This window comes from Labrus bergylta, chromosome 19 (assembly GCF_963930695.1).
Source record: "Labrus bergylta chromosome 19, fLabBer1.1, whole genome shotgun sequence".
In the NCBI taxonomy this organism is placed as follows: domain Eukaryota; kingdom Metazoa; phylum Chordata; class Actinopteri; order Labriformes; family Labridae; genus Labrus; species Labrus bergylta.
In genome coordinates this window covers 16,337,806-16,358,285 of record NC_089213.1, presented here as the reverse complement: position 1 = coordinate 16,358,285, position 20,480 = coordinate 16,337,806, and the positions used below count along the sequence as shown (strand labels likewise).

Sequence of the window (20,480 nt, the reverse complement as noted above, 5' to 3'; positions counted from 1 at the left end):
GGATTTCTTTTTATTCAAGGTTTATTTTGAGGCTTTTTTATGCCTTTATTTAGAGAAAGGACAGTGGCTAGGGTCAGAAATGGGGGAGAGAGATTGGGGAATGACATGCAGAAAAAGGAGCCACTGGTCCGATTCGAACCGAGCGGCAACCTCAGGTCTTGAAAAATGAAGCCAATGGCGGAAGTGCAAAATATTTTTGCACGTTTTTAAAACAATTTTTATAACTGGGTCCAAAATAATCGTATTAAACATTTTTAATCAACATTTGAAATCAATGCAAGATACACGTACTTTAATCAAAACAATATTTATTTTGTTTACTGTATATTCACAGACAAGTATTGTTTGTTACAGACATATTCTTAAATGTGAATGACTAGTTTGTACGAACATGAAATCAAACAGGGCAAAGCAGAACTAATATACAGAATGGTCAATGTTCATCAACCTTGTTTTAGAAACAATATACAGAGATATTCTGATAAAGAATAAAGGACACGTTGTCTTGATTGACAAAATACCGAAAAAAGATACATTCAGTCATTTGCTCTTATTTCACAGAAAATATATGCGACCTAAAGTTGAAGTTTTTACAAAATGAAAAAAGCTCTGTTGAAGCCTTAGAGATGGACCTTTGGCTGATTGTACCAGAAGCTTCTCATCTCTATAGCTGACAGATCTGCTGTCACAGTGCAGAGTGACACATTGTCGTCTGGTGATATTGCTCTCAGCAGACATGGTGACTGCTGCTGCCACCACACTTTTGCCTCAAATATCAGAATAAGCTCAAATGAAAAAAAACAAACAAACCCCAGGAAGGAATCGATAAGTTTCTGGGATTTAAAGGCTTTACTCCTTATATGTTGGCAGCAATCAATACAATTCTTAGTATGCTATGAATCTTATATGATGTTAATTTATAACTTTTACCAGATTGCCTTGGTGTTATACAATGGAAAGACTGAGATTATTTACACTAGTGGCTTCATGCATTTCATGAAAACAGACGTACAGTATTTAGAAATAGCAAAGTCTTTCAACGGAGAGGACGAAGAAGTGTTAAATAAACATGAGGGGGTGACAGATTTTGGTCGTACATTCACAATGTGGTTTGGCCAAATTGTAAACCTGGTCCCAGTTTCTGCCATCTTGACGGCAAGACAGTTACATTAAAACTGAACAGAACCGTTCCCCAAAATCAGAAAGTCCACTGTTTAGCACAGAACATTCAAGGGACAGGAGTGCGCAATGTTTGACAAGAGTCATAGAATATCAAAAAAACAAACACACCCAAGCAACACCCTTGGGTTAGTGCAGTTCACGGTCATGAAAACATTCATGGACACACATTCACCGAGATGTTTTGTTGGTCTTGGTCTGTTTTTTTTTTTAGAGAGAAACATTCAGAGATACACATTCGGATATCTTAATGAAGATACAGTACGTACAAAAACACATTCTCTTCATGCAATTCAGTGGAAGAATCTGAAACATGTCTGATATCGCACCTTGAAATGTCACTTTCCCTCAAATACATTCTAATTTACAGACATTCAACGTTATTTGAGGCCTCTATTGTACAAGGTAGATTAACTTGAGGTGTGTAGCTTTAACTCCACGTTTACATGATCACACTGCATGCAAGTGACTTTGAAGTGTCCCATCCTTTGCTGAGGATATAGCACAGTGATTGATATGCCTTAACATTAGTTTGTATAATAGTTATAAAGGACTGAGGATTTGAATGTTCTACGTATCACTAGTTAAGTGGTTACACAGGCTGTAGCAAAGCACTAGAATACTGCACAACCATAGTAAAGCTAGCATTCGTCTTTGGTCTCCCAATATTAATTCTTACATAAGCCCTCAGTGACTTGAGTAGAAGACATCATCATTAAGAGCTGTAGCTGCTTTAACTTGTGAGACACTAAGAATCTAAGAACATATCAAAACTTAAAGGGATTTTCTTAACAATAATATTGGTAGATATGGATAGTTATAAAATTATTCAGTAAGGTGTATATCGTTTTTATTAAAAATGTACCTTTAATACGCTTAAAGGTCACATATTATGCAAAATAGACTTTGCTATGTTTTTCTGACATTAATAAGTGTCTCAAGTCTGTCTAAAAACCATCCAATTATGAGAAAAGGCCATCCTCTGCGTCTTTTGTCTGCTCCACTTTTTAGAAAATGTGTGCTCAAACAGGCCATTTGGAGACTTTTCCCTTCATGACATCACAAGGGGGCAGTAACCCCTCCCCCAGGTGGATGACACTGCCATCTGAGTCTGCCTTCTCACCGTCAACAATAGGGCATGGAGCGAGAAAGTCCAAGCCACCCAGGACCTTCCAGAGAGGGGCGTGGTAAGACACATCTCATTTGTATTTAAAGCTACAGACACAGAAACAGCCTGTTCTGAGCAGGGCTGATTCAGATGGGTTTATAGGCATGATGAAACACAGGATCAGAGTGGGTGTTTAGCGAGAAACTTCACAGACATGTTTTGAGGACCTTAGAGACGCATTTAAACTTGTTGAAAAGGAGCATAATATGTGACCTTTAACACTTAAACTTTTGACATCCTCTTACAAAAAAAAGACTTGATGAGACGTGTCCTAAAGCTAACATTAGCCTTGTTCTTGAATGTCACTGTTCAAGCACGTCAATCATAGACTGTATATAAAGATGGACGTAGCACCTTCACCCCCTACCGTTGTACAAAAGTGAAGCCAAATTACCTGCTGGACAGGCACTGACATATTGCGCTGGTTTGGTGTTGGAGTCTGTGCAGGATACTTTGCTATGGTTATGACGTCCTGCTCCTTCTGATAACCAAAACATTCATTTAACTTTTTAAGTGATAAAACGACAGAGATCCTTCAGGCTGGTACCGTCTACAGCAGAACAGATTCTTGTATCGGTTTTGAAGAGGACACTCACAGTTATGGAAAGTTTAATGACTCTATTGTTCATGTTCTTAAAAAGGTTCCTCTCGCACCGCAGGAGCCGCATTTGCTGACAGAGTTGTCAATCATTGAATTTGACCTCTTTTATAGCATCAAATAACTGATACAAACTAAACTTCTGAAACAAACACACTCAGCACAATAAGAACATAGTTACAGACACTGTGCTTGAAAAAAAAAAGGATGTGACTTAAGTCTTCATTGACCATCTTTTATCATGGAGGAGGCGGGCCTTATGACCTGTGTTGCAGCCAATCAATTGGGAGAGCTCAAAATGTTTTGGTTTTACTTTTGGGGAGCTGTCATGTCGTCCATCTTTGTATGCAGACTATGCCATCAACCAATTGAGTTTTCATAGACTAACCTCTTGTCTTGTCTGATTTTGACCAAATATGAAAAACTCTAAAAACTCTAAAAGTAAAACAACAACTGTTTTTTTTTTTAAATCAAGCAGTCAGTGACACCCATAAAGAGCAAATGTGCTGGGCTAAAAGTACAAAGAGGGAAATATACTCCTCAACAGTGAACATTTGAACCCTGTTGTCTTGGTTGTTTTGAGAAAATGTATTGAAGGCAAGCACGGAGATATGCAAAACATGGCCATGGAAAAGACGAGAAGAGGACGCATGGGCAGAGAGGAGAGAGAAAGAGAGAGGTAGCAATGGTTTCCTGAACCTTATTATTCTTCACACCTGTCTTCTCTTCCTCCTCCTGCTCCTCCCTTGTATTAGGAAATATCTCTTGGGGAGTCTAATTCACAGATTCCTACTACTCAGCTCTCCTCTTTTTTGTGGCAAATTGGCGTTACACCACCTTCAGGACGGATGAGATCATTTCCAAACGTGAGCTGTCATGTGTGCTGAGCTTGGAGCTGTTGAGCCTCCCATGTGTTGACTGCTATATCCCGTCATGCCATTGGTGTTGTACACATTCACGCCTGCCATGTGCTGAGTCACCTGAAAGCCATAAAACACACTTTGGTATAAAACAATGTTTTTCCACTTTAAAGTTAATATGGTCAGAAACAAACACACACACACACACACACACACACACACACACACACACACACACAGACACACACCTGAGTCAGGTTCCACTGTAGCTGCTGGGCTTGTTGCACTCCATACACCTGCTGATGAGGTAATGCGGCAACACCTCCAACCTGCTGTTGTCCCATCATCCCGCTCTGCTGCTGTCCCATAATCCTGCTCTGCTGCTGTCCCATAATCCCATTCTGCTGATGTCCCATCATGCCCTGGGTCATGTAGGGTGACGACATAACACCCCCAGGCTGAGCCATGACGCCCTGGGCACCCATTAGGCCATTTTGCTGTCCCATCATGCTATTCTGTTGAGCTCCAATCATGCCTCCCTGTTGCTGCCCCATCACGGCCATGTGAGATGTCATCATGGCACCTCCCATTCCACCTGCCTGCGCTAAAGAATGGTACGATCCGTACGGGTGTGTCGGATATCCCATTTGGTTCATATACAAGCCTGTTGAAAATAAAAAAAAACATACAGAAGGAAGGATGCCATTTTGGCAACCAATAAGGAATATCTGATGCAAATTCAAGAGTCAATAACACATGGAGAAACCAACATTTGACAGACATTTCTCCAATTCTCACCGTGAGTAGCCATACTGCTGGCATGTATCGAGGGGGTGGAGGCATACAGGGAGAGAATAGAGTCCTTGGACAGCTTCTTGACAGTGCCCCCCTCTCCTTTGCGAGCAGGATCCAGGAACAGACTGAGGTTTTCAGGCACCGAGGCAGTCACTCTGTTCTGAGGCATGGAATTGGAAACAGGCTGGAGAGGCGAGATCAGGGATGGGGTGGGGGGTAGACAGTAAGAAAGGAGAGTGCGACAAAAGGGAGGGAGGATTCAGTTATCTTCGAAAAGAATATAAGCAAGGGTGACAAAGGGGGGAAAGATAGCATGCTACAAACACAGATTTAACGTGGACGAAAAGTCTCGGTACCTGCAATTAGCACCATGAGAACATATTTGGGTATTAGCAGATTAAAGGACAAAGTGACTTTGCATGGGCACAAAAATATAAAAGATCCCAACCCTCCTATGTCACAAAAAGACATGCATGTATCTTGTAATTATGTTTTTTATTGCCTTGATCTTCTTTCTTATCTTTAGAGTTCATTGGTGTATCGATGATCCATGTTGTTGCTTTTCCTCCCTGGGTAGCTTTTATATTTCTTTGTGGTCTTTGTGGTCTATCCCCCCCCCCACCCTATTCCTTTCTGTAATTCATCTATGAACTAAGGGACAGTGGTGCTTTGACCTCAATGCCAACTTTGGCATTCTAACATATTTTTGATGATGTTGCAAACATGCTACTATAAGCTAATTGGCCTAACCAAAGTTCATCCGGGGCTATTGCGCTTGCCTTTTACTTATTATTATTATTTGGCTATAAATGACTAATTGAAATTGAATGTCATGCCATGGCTAGATAAAAAGTAGGATTCCTACATGTTTGCCACTCATCCTGGTGGGAACATGAACATCTGAGCTTATTTTCAATCCGTCCAATAAACAGATGACAATTAAAAAAAACAAAACAAGGATAAGATTGGCAAATTGAGTAACATTTATCCTTCATTAATAATGTCTGTAGAAAGAATTATAGCAATCCATATAGAAGTTGTTGAGGCATTGCAGTCAAGACCAAAGTGTTTGACAGCCTATTAAATCCACACTGCCATCCCCGTAGAGCCCCGCTGCTAGCATGCCTAAGATAATAAAGGCTCTGTGGAGAGCAGACAGAGTACAGTATGTACGGTGTGTTATCTCCCACCGTGGTTTTAGAGGAGGACGCAGAGGAGGGTGCTGGCAGGGAGCTGAAGAGATCCAGCGCAGAGTGTGCCAGAGTTGGATTGGACACCGCTGGGCTCTTATTACTGTCTGGAACACATCCTCCACCATTAGACACCGCATGGCAGGGAGCAGGGGCATCTAATGGAGGGTAGATGGAAGCATTATAATGATTATTTCCAATGTAACCTGTCAATAACTTCTTATCTTATCATAATTCAAATAGTCAACCTTTGTGTTTTGTTTGCGTACTTGCCTCTAAAAAAAACAAATAAGTAACAAAAGTATTGGAGGCACTTATATTTCTAGCTACAATGGATGTTGGGTGTGAGGTGCAATACCTAATCCAAGCAGGTCAGTTAGACACTGGGTATTTGTCTTCGGGCTGGCGTCTTTTTTCTGTCATAACATAGAAAGTCGGCAGAATGAATGCCGCATGTCTGAATTGACGAATGAGCACAATCCTTTTTCTGCAGACTCTCTCATGCTGAAATGACAATCCCACTCTCGTAAAAACAAACAAAAAAAAAACCCATCAGATTTATTCCCACTTTCCCCCTGCTTGCTGACATTCTAATCTCTTTGAGATATACCTGGTGTCCCCTTCTCCTCACTGACTCAAACCCTGTCTACTTGTTGTTTTTTTAAAACTCTTAAGGCCCTGTTCCTAAGCAGTCTGGACATATACAAAAAGTATAAATATATCAAGAAAAAAATAAAGCTTCAATTTCACTGCCGCTGAATAAATGTTTTGATGAAACAAGCGCAAGTGTCAACTTTGAGGTTTTGCAAACGCACCAATTTCATCTTCTCAAACACCACTGGCTCTTTGGGTATGTTGTCACAGCTCTTTTCTTTCTGTAAAGACACAATAAAAGGTTTTGTTCAGCAAGCAGACAATTTTAGTGGAGTGGCCTTGTTCAGGGGAGACTAGACTAGAAATATTCACTTGTTATTTCTGCTGTTTCTGTCTGAGACATAAGCTCACAAGTGTATGTGAGGACTTACCCTGAGCATCTGGATGTCAATGACCTTATCAATGTACTTCTTCCTATCGTACTTGTCCCTGATGAAGATCTCTGCAGACTGGTCCGTCTCAGGCCTCTGGAAGCACTCGGGTAAGAAAGCCTCATACAGGCGTCTGGCTTTGGCATTTCCCATCTCCTGAACACACTGGTGACAGCGAAACACATGACAAACCATTTCTCATTGTGAAGCAGGGTAATAAAAGAATGATTTAATATCCAAGGCCTTATTTCCAGCCTGTGGGGGAGGCATGCTGATAAAACAGTGTGATTTTTTTATTGTAAGAGACTAAAATAAAGATGCTGAGTGTAGGGAAAATCTCACTGGGAAGCATAATGCTTACATTCTTGCCTGTCAGACTCTGACAAGCTGTACAGCATACTAATAAGAAAGTGTCTCCTTCTCTACTGTATGTGTATGTGCAAATATTCAGAATATGGCCTGTGTCTGCAGCAACCAATCCTTTTTGTTAGATTGTCCTGCATTCAGAAAAATAATATTTCTCTGACTGGTGGTCATTCCTAACACAAGATTTTGTTTAATTTGGGTATGATGTAAAAAATAAAAGCCTGCAATTAACAGCATGAATACACTTTGAGTCACCTAATTAAATAGCTACTATCTGCAACACAGTGCTAAACAAGTATGGAAATAGGTCTGGCAAAGCAAGACATATTGGCACTTAACTGAAAGTACTATGGAAGAAAACAAGACTACAGGGAACAAGGGAGGAGAAATTGGGCAGGAGGAGGAAAGAAGCAGTAAGATAGAAAGAGTTGCGCAGTGAATTCTAGGAACTATTTCTACACAGCAGCGAAAGTAGAAATTATTGTTCTTATAGAACTTCCTCTATTACTACTGTAGAAGAAAACCGGACACACACCTACTCTGTGGTCAAAGAACATTTACTGGTACCAGTTATAAAGTGGGCTTAAAGTTTGTTTAATAAAGTTAGTCTTACTACCAGTATGTAAGTATGTTTATGTACTTTGTATATGATTGACAAGTTCTCATTATTCCAAGATTGGATTCTAGGAGCTTGCGATTTCCAATGCCATTTTTTGGTGCTATCAGAATGCAAACAAGTACTTTTTCCAGTCCTTAGACTAAGCTAAGCTAAGCTAATTTTAGGGGGATATTTTTGTCTTCTAACTATTTTGGCTTTGGTTCTGTTTTGAAAATGCATTTTTTGTTTTTGTTCTTTACATTTGGAATTAGTGACTGAAAACATAAACTATTTTTTTTCTAGCATATGGTAAATGGACTTCCTGGTCTTCTGACTATTCAAAGTGCATTTACGCCGCAGGTGACACACTAACGGCAGAGTCTGCTCCTTCCCAAGGACACACCGGACATGTGGCCGCAGGAGCTGGGGATCAAACTCCCACCCTATCGATTGAAAAACAACTAAATCTACCACTGAGTCACAGCCGCCCTCTATATTCTATTGACGTATACTTGTGTGTTATTTTGAACCAGATTGGAGCCGTCCTGTATTTTTATTTAATTTATTTATTTATTTTTTTCATTTTTTAGTTCTTGGCAGCCTTAAATTTGTCTTTCTGATTTGATGCAGGTTTGCTCCGTCTCCTCTCATACAAACATGAGGTTCACTTTTTCGCTCACAGTATAGTCAACAATGACACATGTTGTAACATTACACAGTTTGTAGCTATTAATATAGATTATAATAGATTATGATTATAGTTAACTTTCCCATTAGCAACCATTAGAAGCCTTATATATTAGGAGCAATGAAAACTTTAAGGAAAAACATTATGACTGATGCTGACTAACATAAATGAATACAATAACCATACACTGTATGTATCACTTTCATATTTTTGGAAACCACATGTACTGCTTGTTAGACCCATGACATATTGTTCGATATATTAGCATGCAGCAAATGTCGCCATCTTGAATCTTTGAATGTGTGCTGTGACCTTTTACCTGGACCTGCTCCTGCGTCCACTGGTCCAGATTCACAGACTTGACTTTGGAGATGTGGACCCCCAGGTTTCTGTGGATTCCAGCACAGCGGATACAAATGAAGATGCCCAAATTCCAGGATGCCCATCTTGGACCTGCCAGAGAGAAGAGAGCAGAGTGAAATATATGTGAGCAACAGAGGGCCAATAAAGACATCAGGCAACAGATCAGAAGAAAAGAAATTAATAAAGATCCAGAGTTAATGTAGGAGAGTTAAAGAGCGGAAGAATCAACCTTTGAAAGGCTGAGAAATGACGAGAAAAATATATTTTAGTCCAATTAAAGACTGACAAGCCTGAAATTCAATTATGAGTTTGAATTCAGCTGGGAACACATCTAATCCTGTGTAAGTCATCCGCTGCCCTGACACATAATGGGAACCAATAGGAATGATAGCCTACATAGCTGAGACTGAGAGGAGAGTGGGGGAGTGGAAAGTCAGACACAAACACACACAGACACACACTTAAACACACACTTACACACTCAGAGCCTGGATACCTGCAGGGAAGATTACTCATTTGGTCATGAGCCTGTGTATGTGGGTGCGTGGATTTCAGAGTGGGACATTTTGTCCTTCTTGTATGTGTGCATAATTGCATTTGGGTGCTGTGTACCCCGTGCTCTATAGATTTTAATTTTACGTTGTGTAATGTTCACATCTGTGTATCTCCCTTCTGTCTGCAGAGCTGTGAGGACACTTTCCTGAACAGACAACTCTTAGAGGGCAAAAATAAAAACACTGTCAGGCTATTTTTCTGCCAGAATTACGCAACTTTCCTCTTCAGAGAATAGAGTCAGCTTCAAAGAGAATCCTGGAGCTTTCCCCTCTCATCTCTTCCTACATCTCCCTTTCTTCTTGCCCCTCCTCCTCTTCCTCCTCCTCCTCCACTTCTGTGTCCTCCATCTTTTTATTCTGCTCCCTCCTCCCCTGCCCGCTCTCTGAACCAGCTGAACCACTCTCGTCCTCTGTCTCCATCTCTCCACTCATCTTCTCCACGAGTCCTTGCTGGCAACCTTTCTGCAAGTGGTTGCACTTTGGCCCTTTCGCCACTAGGTGGGAGAGCAGTTTTTCGATTTGGATTGGACATTTCCTCACAACCAACCAAGTCATGGTGCATTGTTTAAGAGAAGCCATGCAAATGAAAGAGGAAGTTTGAGAAGACAAACATGCAAGTCCTTCTTCTTTCTGCAAGCTGCGGAAACACTGTCTGGTTGCAGAGTGAAAAAGTAGCCTCTTGTCTTGGATGCATCCTGAACTACTGCCAAATGGGTTCATGCATTGTTAAAAGGCAAGCACAAGACCAGCAGTTTGTTTTGATTTATTCCTAGGTTGCCTAGTTTGCAGGCTGCACCTTTATAGATTACAAAATAGAAAGACACCAATGGGCACAAAAGCAAATTGAAGTACTAAGAGCATAAACAGAATAAAATAAACGCACAGTCACTAGACAGACAGTGCGTGTCCATCATCCTGCGCCTGTCTGGCTGCAGCATTAGCTGTCATGCCGGCTCATAATAGCAGAATTACTCAGCAAAGCCAGCTTAACTGCTGTAAACATTGGCACCAACACAGAGGAAGAGAGAGATTGTCAATTGTGTTGAACTCCCAGAACACTGGAATTAGTTTTTCCTCTTCATCCTCGTTCTAGTGCTGCTCTATGTCCTCCTGGCTGCCATTTTTCTTATCTCAACCCATTCGACCAGCACTACCCTCTTCCTATCCTCCCCTGTCTGTCTGGCATCTCTTGCTCACAGTTATAATTATCGTTTTCTATCATACCACGAGGTTGACCTTTGTAGTCTTTTCTTAAATATATCATCAACTGTGTGATGGACACAGTGACGTTATGCATAATTATGGGGCTGAATTTGATTTATAATCATACATCCAGGCTAAAATACAAACTTAACCCATACGAAACCCCCAACACCTAACACAACTGGACTTACAAGTCAACAGCATAAACATATACAGTGGGAAACAGTGTGCAATAATGATTAGTGTGCAATATTATCCAATATGCTAATATATGTGCAATAATATTGTTATAAAAAAGGTCATTGAACACTTGAGACTGCACTGAATGCACTTTTTGTCTTGCTATTTTTTCTAACTTTATACAGTATGTGTGTAAAATGTGAATGCATTTGGGCATTCATATTTTCTCTGAAAAGATGCAAAGCAAACTGTTAATGTACAATGACAATAACAGGCATTTTTCCAGATTTCTCTCCTTGCAAAATTCACTATTAAGTGCTTATAAACCAATTTTCACAAGTGAACATGTAAAATGATTAACTTTAACTAAACATTCAATCTGCTGATCATCACAATGTAAACACTCATTGTGAACATGCTGATGTTAGCATTTAGCTCTTAGCTCTCCTCTGACAAAATGAAACCTTGCATAGCCGTTAGCATGACTGCAGACTCTTGTTTCACTGCAATATGTTTCCTGTTCCCGTGTATGTTCATGTGTCGACTGGTGTAAGCACATACTATGCAGGTCTAAGCAGGGCGAAGTTGAAGTTGTTTAAAGCGATCACTCCTGCACAATGCACCACAGTAACCTCTGTTTCCAATCAATGCAGAGCTTGAGTAAGGAGCCCATATAAAAACATGTCTGTCCAGCAACAATGCACACCTCCAGGTACTTTGAACAGATATAGCAGAATGAGAGTAGGTGGAATAGACGTCTAAAAATGGAAGGAGAGCTGCAAGGGAAAAATCTGTACAAATCAGATTTTCTGTGTTGAAGAGTTTGCATTACAGCGTCCTGTTTCTCAACTGTTTGAAAAAATAAAAAGAACAAGCTTCTTCTTGTTTTTGTAATCAAAGAAAGAACGCAAACATCATCTTTTGAGGTAGTTAAAGATTTATTACAAATGACTTTTAGGGCAAACTACCCAAAAGAGGTGGGTTTTCATAGGAGCTTGATGAATCATCCTGGCATAAACAGACTGCGGTTGTGGTTGTTCAACATGCGGCTTGAAGCACATCAGGGGAGAGGAAGGCAGAGCTGGATCGAGAGCCAAGAACAGAGACAAACAAGAGGGGATTTTTAGAGTCATCAAACGATGGACTTTTAGCTGTTTGATGACCTGCTGGGATGAAGAGGGGAGTATGACGAACAACAAGCGCAAACAGAGAGCCGTAATTAACCTCTCTGTCACTCAGTCACCCACACACTCTGTCGTATTGCAACACTTATGAGGACATTTATTGACCGCATTCATTTTGTAATTCAACACTTTCAAAGATGGTTCTTCCAGTAGATGATGAACTTTCATCCTTTACAAATAAACTGTTATGTGTTAAGAGCCACAACAGTGTATTTCTTTTCTCACAACTTATTATGTATACAATACAGTATCGGTGAGATTAAGCTTTTTTATTCATTTTTCGGAGCAGCCTTTGGATCCTACACCTTTCACTATTGCATAAAAAACAATGAGCAAACTCAAAACTTGTTGAGTTGTAAAGTTAAAACCATTTAAAACATGTTTGGGAAATTTTCTGCTGAATAAATAAAGGACGCTTGTGTAATCCCCTGACAGTAAATGTTAATGCCTGTAAAAAAAATGTGAATGTGGGAGATTGTACAACCTCAAGCCTCGCGGTTAATGCGCATGCTCCATGTACGGAGGCTGTAGTCCTCCAAACAGACAGCCCAGGTTCGAATCCGACCTGTGGCTCCTCTCCTGCATGTCATTCCCCTCTCTCTCTCTCTCTCTCTCTCTCTCTCTCTCTCTCTCTCTCTCTCTCTCTCTCTCTCTCTCCGTTTTTCACCACACCCAATTGTTTTTGAACTCTTAAAGACAATGGTACTCTATCGTCCATGATGATGAATAATTATAAAATGCAGATAATTGACCAGCAATATGTTTTCATAGCATATCACACACATGCTCTCTCTCTTTCTCCTCCAGGCACACAGATAAACACAGTATTGCCTAATTTTCGTTTTTTTTTCCTTTTTCTGCCAAGCCTCTGTTTGTTATCCAGGTTTTTTTTGCTCCACATTCATTTGAATGGAGACAGCGTCACATTTAAGACCCCGGGGAAGTGGACAACAAAACAGGATATTTGGCGAGACAAACTAAGTTAATTGATGAAGAAAATCAAAGCCACCTGTCTAATTCTACTGCTTTGAGCTGCTTTTACTCCACTTGCACATGATTCGATCAGCTCCAACAGCCTGAGTCAATGTGGAACAAAAGTGTATAATAGAGGAACTGCTGAGAAACTCAAAAATTACCTTTGGATTGGGGAAACATATGTCCAAAACACAAGAGTCAATGTTTCAAATCACCATGCAGCACCAACATGGTCCCCCACAAACTAAATATAATGCCAAAAAAACAACAACACACATGCACACACACACACACACACACATGCACAAACAGAAAGCTAAGGCTCATTAGCCCATATCCCACAAGGATAAAAGGTGCTCTCTACATGTGTCCAGATAATCCACAGAGCCTCAGTCATTAGTGGATTCTGCATCCTCCTACGCACTCCAGACAACACACACTATCGTACACTCACTCCATCCTTCAGCCCCTCAGCATCTAAACCCCTCCATAAACCCCGAGGCCACCAAGTGACCCAGTCCCAGTCTGAGCAAAAGAGATGGACCCCTATTGATAATTTACTAAAACACACCCACCAATCTGTGTTACATTGCAAAGTCACGACTGTGATGCTGCAGGTGAGTCAGTCAAGTTAAATGGGTTATACATCCAAAGATGAGTAAGACACTTGATCGCTGTTATAGAGTTTAGAGTCTCTTAAACCCACTTTTTGCTCATCATGTTGTGCTTCATTTAAGCCTTTTACTAATACAATGGTTTTAACTCATTGTAATAAATGTGGTTATTATTTCATTCTTTCAAAAGGCTTATTGTGTTGAATGTACATTTGTCTGTGTTGTTTGGCTATTAGAGCTAAATAGTACAAAACTATAGCATGTTGTAAATAGAGACTGTATAAACATTGACGTACTCTCGTTGACGTCACCCATTTGTCTCTGAGGAGGCGTTATAACGCTGCTAACGCTAACTTCCGGCTTATAAAGAAGGCAAAGACGCAGAGTCGATGAAGGCCAAATGTGGCTCTTGGTTGCTGAAGCACACCCATCTGGCTCGTCCAGCCAGTCATGTTGATAGCAAGATTAAAAAGTCAGGAAAAAGCCGACAGCTTAAGGTCAGTAACAGGATTTAGCTAAAGCTACATCGCTCTCACCTGTCATTATGTCTTATAATAACTCATAAGTGGTATAACTCATGGCAGTTATATAGTTACAACAGATAGTTAACAAAATCAACCACAGTACATTTACCAATTAGCTCTAAATACTAAACTTGCTGCAGACATGTTTATGTCTGCTGTGTGCAAATGGGCATTTTAACATGGGACCTATTGGGAAGTCCTTTGTTTGGGAAGCTAGCCTCAAGTGGACAACTAAGGAACCACAGTTATTTGCACTTTCATATTGGCTTCCCTTGTCATCACTGGAGGTTGCTGCTTGGGAGTAATACATAAATATAAGAGATGTTAATGCCATCCTGTAGGGTGCTAAAAATGAAAAAGGGAACTTTGACAATGAGTCTGTGACAAACAGTAATCCAGACTAAACGTCCGTGATGAATCATTTTACAACGCAAATAATTGTACTAGAATTGCTAATATGTTTGCATACGATATTGAGAAAAATGTAAGCCATAGAGACCGAAACTGTTTTATGTACCAGACTGTAAATATGTTCATTCCTGCTGTAAAATGAGCACGTTAATTTGGGGCTTAATGAAGAATCCTTGGATTTTGGAGCCTTTTCCAAGTGGACATTCAAGGAACTGCAGTTTTTTACACATCTGTCTTGTCTTTATTTTTTCAAAACTGGAGGATGACACTTACTTATATTACTCAAACATCTGCCAGCCATGGCAGTATATGAGAGAAAGATACACACAAGGTTGTACTGTATACTGAAGACTGAAACCATGCTGCCACCTTCTCCTTTGTTCTCCGGGAGTCTAACCTCTGTGCCAGTCAGGGGACACAAACAGCCAATCACCTCCTCGTCTCAAAGGAAAATCATGCTGGCTTCTCATTGGATGAGATTTGAAAGGAGGGAGGCTAGGTGGAGGCGCAGGGATAAGGCATGATATCGCCAGGTGATATCACCATGGCAATCAGGGCCAGGCGTGTACGTAAACACACTTACAATGGAGACAATAAAGGAGGAAGGCTTTTATGGAAACACACACAAGCACACACACACACACACACACACACACACACACACACACATATGCATGCTTCCCCTTGAGACTGAAGCCAGAGGTTGAATTGTTGACTACATTATGCACTCGCCTCGCCCTCTCTCCACCATCACATTGTTATTTCCTGGCAGTTTTAAGGATTTACGGTAGAAGAGACACACTGTGAGGAAGTGGTAATGAAAAAAAGGAATACACGTCTTGCAGTACAGAGGAAGAGACTGAAAGTTGCACCACAGGTAGTAAACCACAGTCAAAAAGCAGAGATCATGTTTCAATTGCTGCGCTATCGCTTCAGTTGATGGCCATGATAAAACCGCTAATATGTTTTTGCGTGTTTTGTTGTAAGCATGCACTTCCCTCCATATGCATGTCCACTTCCTCCTCAATCACCCGGAGGGAGGCCCGGTGATAAACGCGCAGTAATCTCTGACAAAGCAAACAAGATTACACCAAAACCTCATCACCCACCATATGGCCTAACACCTGACTAGAGGGCAGGCATGCTTCTTAAAGGTGTGCACATGTGTGTGTGTGTGCACGTGTGTGGATTAGTAGGAGTGTGTGCTCGTCAACTACTGTAAAGCACGGTCGAGTAACACATACAGATTTGAAAACAGGAAACTGCTAATCAGGTAGGAGGACAAATGCCTCTCTTCAAGCATAAACCTAGATTACAGTGTCATATGATACATTAGCTCAGTCACATGCAAGGAGGTGGGAGCTGCGGTGTATGTGTGACCTTTGTGGAGACATACTTACATGTGAAATAATAAATGCAGAACATGTTCTCTTAACCAAAATGTCAGAAAAATATCATGGATTATAAGTATTAAAAGTAAAAGACGAATAACAGAGACATTAGTGAGACTAAAGCTTATGTAGAACCTCCGCTTTCCAGGTATGTGCATGCATGTGTGTGTGTGTGGTTGCTATTTTCTGCTCTTCACTAATCTCTTCTGCAGCCTAATTAGACTCGTCTGTTTCAGAGAGAAAAGTCACGCCAATCAAAAGAGCCAACGCAGAGGCATGGGTTGAAAAGTGCATGTTTGAAAATGTGAGAAAAAGAATGTAATGACAGAAATTCACATTCTTTTATATACAAAGTCTACCTCTAAACAAAAGAAAAAAAATGGCACCTTGTGATTTATTTCCTGTGCTCTCTTGGACCGCAGTTCTAAAAGAGTCACTTCCTCAGAAAAGCCGCAAGCGTCTGATCACAGTTTTCTTTTCTTTTTTATTGACTTCTGAACAGTTCCAAGTGTGTTTGCTTGAAGTCTAACAATGTTTGAAGGTTCTATTTATGTCTTATTATAAGAGGCATCCAAAGGCAATGTGCACTGAAACAAAAACCTTGTATTACTAAACAAAGTATTCACTGTGTTCTTGTTACATCTCTTGATTATATCCATCCAAGACCTTCCCATTACGTCATCCCAACCAGAGACAAACACTACACAAACCCACTATTGTCTATCAACATGGCTTGTTGAACAAAAAAAAGCTAAGAAAAAAAAAACAGGATAAAAATAACGGTGTAGAAAATCGATTTCAGAAATGTCTTTATGCAAAATCACCATCATTAGGATAACTAATTCAAGTCAGAGTAGTGATGATATTTTGTGTTATGCAAGGATGCTAGTAATAAATAATTCTCTCTACATCAGAGCCTCTTTTTTTTTTCGGCAGCCACCTGACCCCTTAAGTGTTTCTTATGAAATATTTGTGGTGCAGCATCAGCACCTCAGATCACTTTCCCCTGCATTTGACAGCGACCAGAAAGAAATACAGAGATGCAGACAAAGACTGGACACCGGAATTGTTCCGGCACAAAATGTACACGTCTCTACTGTGTAAATGTTTGCATCAAATATTAGAAATGTTTTACCTTTGCCCGTGACACAGCTTAAATCCAGAGAAAAGCTAACAGCTTACATCCCTCTCTGTCATAAAGCAGAAGTATTCTTGCAGGCGCTGTAACAGATCAAAGGGGGTTTTAAACCATCTTTGTGCTGTTTTGTCAACCCCTGACGCTGTTTTCTTTTCCATTTCCTCAACAGTCTAACTGTCTGTTAAGGAAGCCCTGAACCTGAAACCATGCACCACAAAATAAATGTAACCTTAGTTATTATGGGAAGCTCTCTACTCATACTATTCATGAAGTTTTCATGAGGAATCCCAAGGGTTTCACCTGATTGACAGCATGCACTGATTTAGGTACACTCAAGGTCTGCTCTTGAGAATTTATGACTGAGGTGGAAACTGAGTGACGTTCAACTGTCCTCTTAAATCATTTCTCAGATAAGCCATGGAAAGGCCAATCTCATTAATCTTAACACCAGCAGTGCCATTGAGTGACAACAGAACCACTTCAAACGCACACAATGGAATCCTATAAATCATCAAATAGACCAATAGTAGAGATGCTTGAATACTGTTAAAAGAGCTGCATAATGAATAAGGATATGAGCATGCACAATAAACATATGGAAACCTTAGTTCAACCATTTGTGTCATGGATTTACACCCTTACATGCAAACGATTGTCCTATCAAATGTTGCAATGGATGTGTGGGCCATGCATTCATACCATTTGGCCAATCAGATGAAGCCCCTAGCTCCGTTTCACAGACACAATTTGGTTGCAAAGGTGAGGTTCGCTTGCACCTTTGCTTGGGAAAGAGAGAAGAGGAAAATGTCGTTCGTAATAGGGCACGACCGATATGAGATTTTCTGGGCTGATATCGATATTGGGGAGGGAAAAAAAATACTGATACTGATATATCGGCTGATATCTTTCTAAAATCTATGAAATCTAAAATCTCCACACAGTGGAGTGATAATGCTTGTTGTAATCCATACAACACACTCTGTTGTGAAAGAGAACTGCTGTTGTAAAACAATGAAACTTAAATGAAATGCTTTTTGACTGGTAAATAAATCTAATATCAGCGCATGTCAGAGATAAAATAAGTTGTTACAGATAGTTGCTGGATAAACTGATATCGACTGGCCGATGAATCGGTCAGGCTCTAATTTATAAGGACCTATTGTTGAAAAAGAACTTGACTTCCTCATATTTTGAGTTATTTGGAGATGGTGTTACAAACACAGGTACAGTGTGTACATGCTCAACAGCAGAACGACACAGGAACTGCAAAGCTACTATGCAAACGCTATCATTTGTTTATTTAGCACATGTTATATCTGCCATCATTGAACAATGTTAACGCACAGTATGTTTTTCCTCATATTGTGCAGGCCTAACAAAAAACAAGCAACTTGTTTCCTCTTATTGCTCTCATACACAGACAGTATTTTAGAGCAGCAACAAACAACAGAGTGCTTCTAGGAAAGAGTGTAACATTGGTCAGAGCTAGCAGCATTTCACAACCAGTGTGTAGAAATGTTCATTTAAGATAATAAAAGTTGGTTAAAGTAGTTATGGTGATACTTTTTTTTTTAAAACTAGTAATGGTGAGGTACTTGGTATTAGACTGGTCAAGGTTAACTCAAGTCTAGGTTTGTGAATTAGTATCAAGAGGACCAAATGGTACTGAGACATTTAATTATGAAAGTACTTAAAAAAAAACTCCAGATGTAGACTTTAAAATCTGGTGTTATTTGCAAGTAAACAAAAATGATGTCACAACTCTCTACAACATGATATTCTGTCATTACTAACAACACAATGGAGTTGATCACTCACCATCTATAGGTTTTCGACACAAATGATTGTTATGTGGCATTGCACTTTATCTGCAGTGATGTACAGACCTACATAACGTGCATGCTTTAAAACATTTTAAAGTCACATATGGAATTTACTTATTGACAGTAAGTCCGAGCGTTAAACTAAGAGAGATTGTGTAGAGTCACTTTGTTGTTTCAGTCTCCAGCTCAGTGTATTTGTTCCCAAAGCAGCAGTGTTTACTGTTGACCCACAACCACCAGCAGCATCTTAGTAAATCTGGTTTAGCAAATAGCAAATGATGGCAAAGTTTCGAGGCCTCAGTGTGGCGACTCTAATGTGTTAAATTATCCTATAAAACATCTTAAGATTGACTGCAGCAGGTTATAGACATCCTTGAATAAAAAAAAAAGAAACATGAAGGACAGTGTGACGTCAGAACAATGACTTCCCTGATCCATTGTCTGCCACACGTAATTACTGAGGCTGAAGGAATTACAAGAAGTCGCATACATAAAGCTATAACAATGCCACAATGAAGTCGAAATGTTGTAGTCCACTTTTGTTAAGTGTAAGGCATGCCCTTGTTCCCATTAACACTCACCATGCAGAAACAATGTGTTCAGGGTGACTCAAAATCAATTTAAGTGTTTCTATGTCTCTGAAAGAACAGTGGTTTTGGGTTCACTGAGCATCAGATTTCTAAGAGGCGCTCTTGTAAATTAGCCCAAGTAATGTTTGACATGTGGAGGACAAATTTCATAGTTTCCAACTTCTCCCTCATCAAAGAATGATTTTAGACGAGAAGAATTACTCATCAAACCTTACCTATTGGCTACATGGTGTTAATGGATACCCTAATTAATGTCATGTTAAAAAAAAAGAAGCTGCCTGCCACGCTCCAGCCTTGTAAGGATGTGGCCCCGTGTCTTGCACCATTGTACAACCTAATTGGTCGATGGGTGATGAATGCAATGCCGCATTTTCTAGCGTAGTAAACGAGCAGGAGAGTCGGCTGTTTGCAGGCAGAGGAGATGATCAAGACACCCACCTTTAGATTCGCAGTCAGCGCAGAATTTATTCTCTTCCAGTGCCAGTAAAGAGTTGAGGACAGTCTGGTATCTGTCAACGTCTTTCACAGATTTCCCCGTCATCATCGCACCGGTCCACCTCCTCCACAGACCCCCCCAAACAGTCCGAGCCGGCTATTTGTCAAATAGCCTCTAATGCGAAGTAACACACAGCGTGCAGCGCGATGTGCTCCGTTCCTCTTCCTCCTTGGATGGACAGCAGAGCGAGTTTGTTTCACAGCGATGGGGTGATTGCCTTCCTGCCAACCATACGGGTTATTAGAGATGCAAATACACTAGTCAACAAAAAAAAAAAAAATCACAATGACACTGATAAGATACAATTGTAATTTAAACATACATCTGAAACCTATCTCTGATTGGTACTGACTCCAGCAGCTCTCAGAAAAGCTCCCTCTCTCTCCTCTCTCTCTCTCTCTCTCTCTCTCCTCCTCTCTCTCTCCCTCTCTCTCTCTCTCTCTCTCTCTCTCTATCTCTCCTCCTCTCTCTCTCCCTCTCTCTCCCCCCTCTCTCTCTCTCTCTCCCTCTCTCTCTCCTCCTCTCTCTCTCCCTCCCTCTCTCTCTCTCTCCTCCTCTCTCTCTCCC

The 20,480-nt window shown here is 40.5% G+C and overlaps 1 protein-coding gene across 2 annotated transcripts; it reads right to left on the bottom strand.

Moving 5' to 3' along the window:
• Positions 1–291: 291 nt before the first annotated feature.
• smap2 (small ArfGAP2) lies at positions 292–20,378 on the bottom strand. 2 transcript variants are annotated; one of them, XM_020641846.2, is made up of 10 exons: positions 20,236–20,378; positions 19,856–20,134; positions 8,787–8,920; positions 6,816–6,980; positions 6,606–6,665; positions 6,149–6,206; positions 5,791–5,948; positions 4,604–4,784; positions 4,054–4,469; positions 292–3,925 (listed from the first exon to the last, which is right to left on the bottom strand). In XM_020641846.2, the coding sequence occupies exons 2-10, from the start codon at positions 19,959–19,961 to the stop codon at positions 3,800–3,802; spliced, it is 1,404 nt and encodes a 467-aa protein (XP_020497502.1). In that variant the 5' UTR covers positions 19,962–20,134; positions 20,236–20,378; the 3' UTR covers positions 292–3,799. The 2 variants fall into 2 exon arrangements, with proteins under 2 accessions (XP_020497502.1, XP_065804283.1); XM_065948211.1 differs by having other exon boundaries at positions 19,856–20,311.
• Positions 20,379–20,480: the final 102 nt, after the last annotated feature.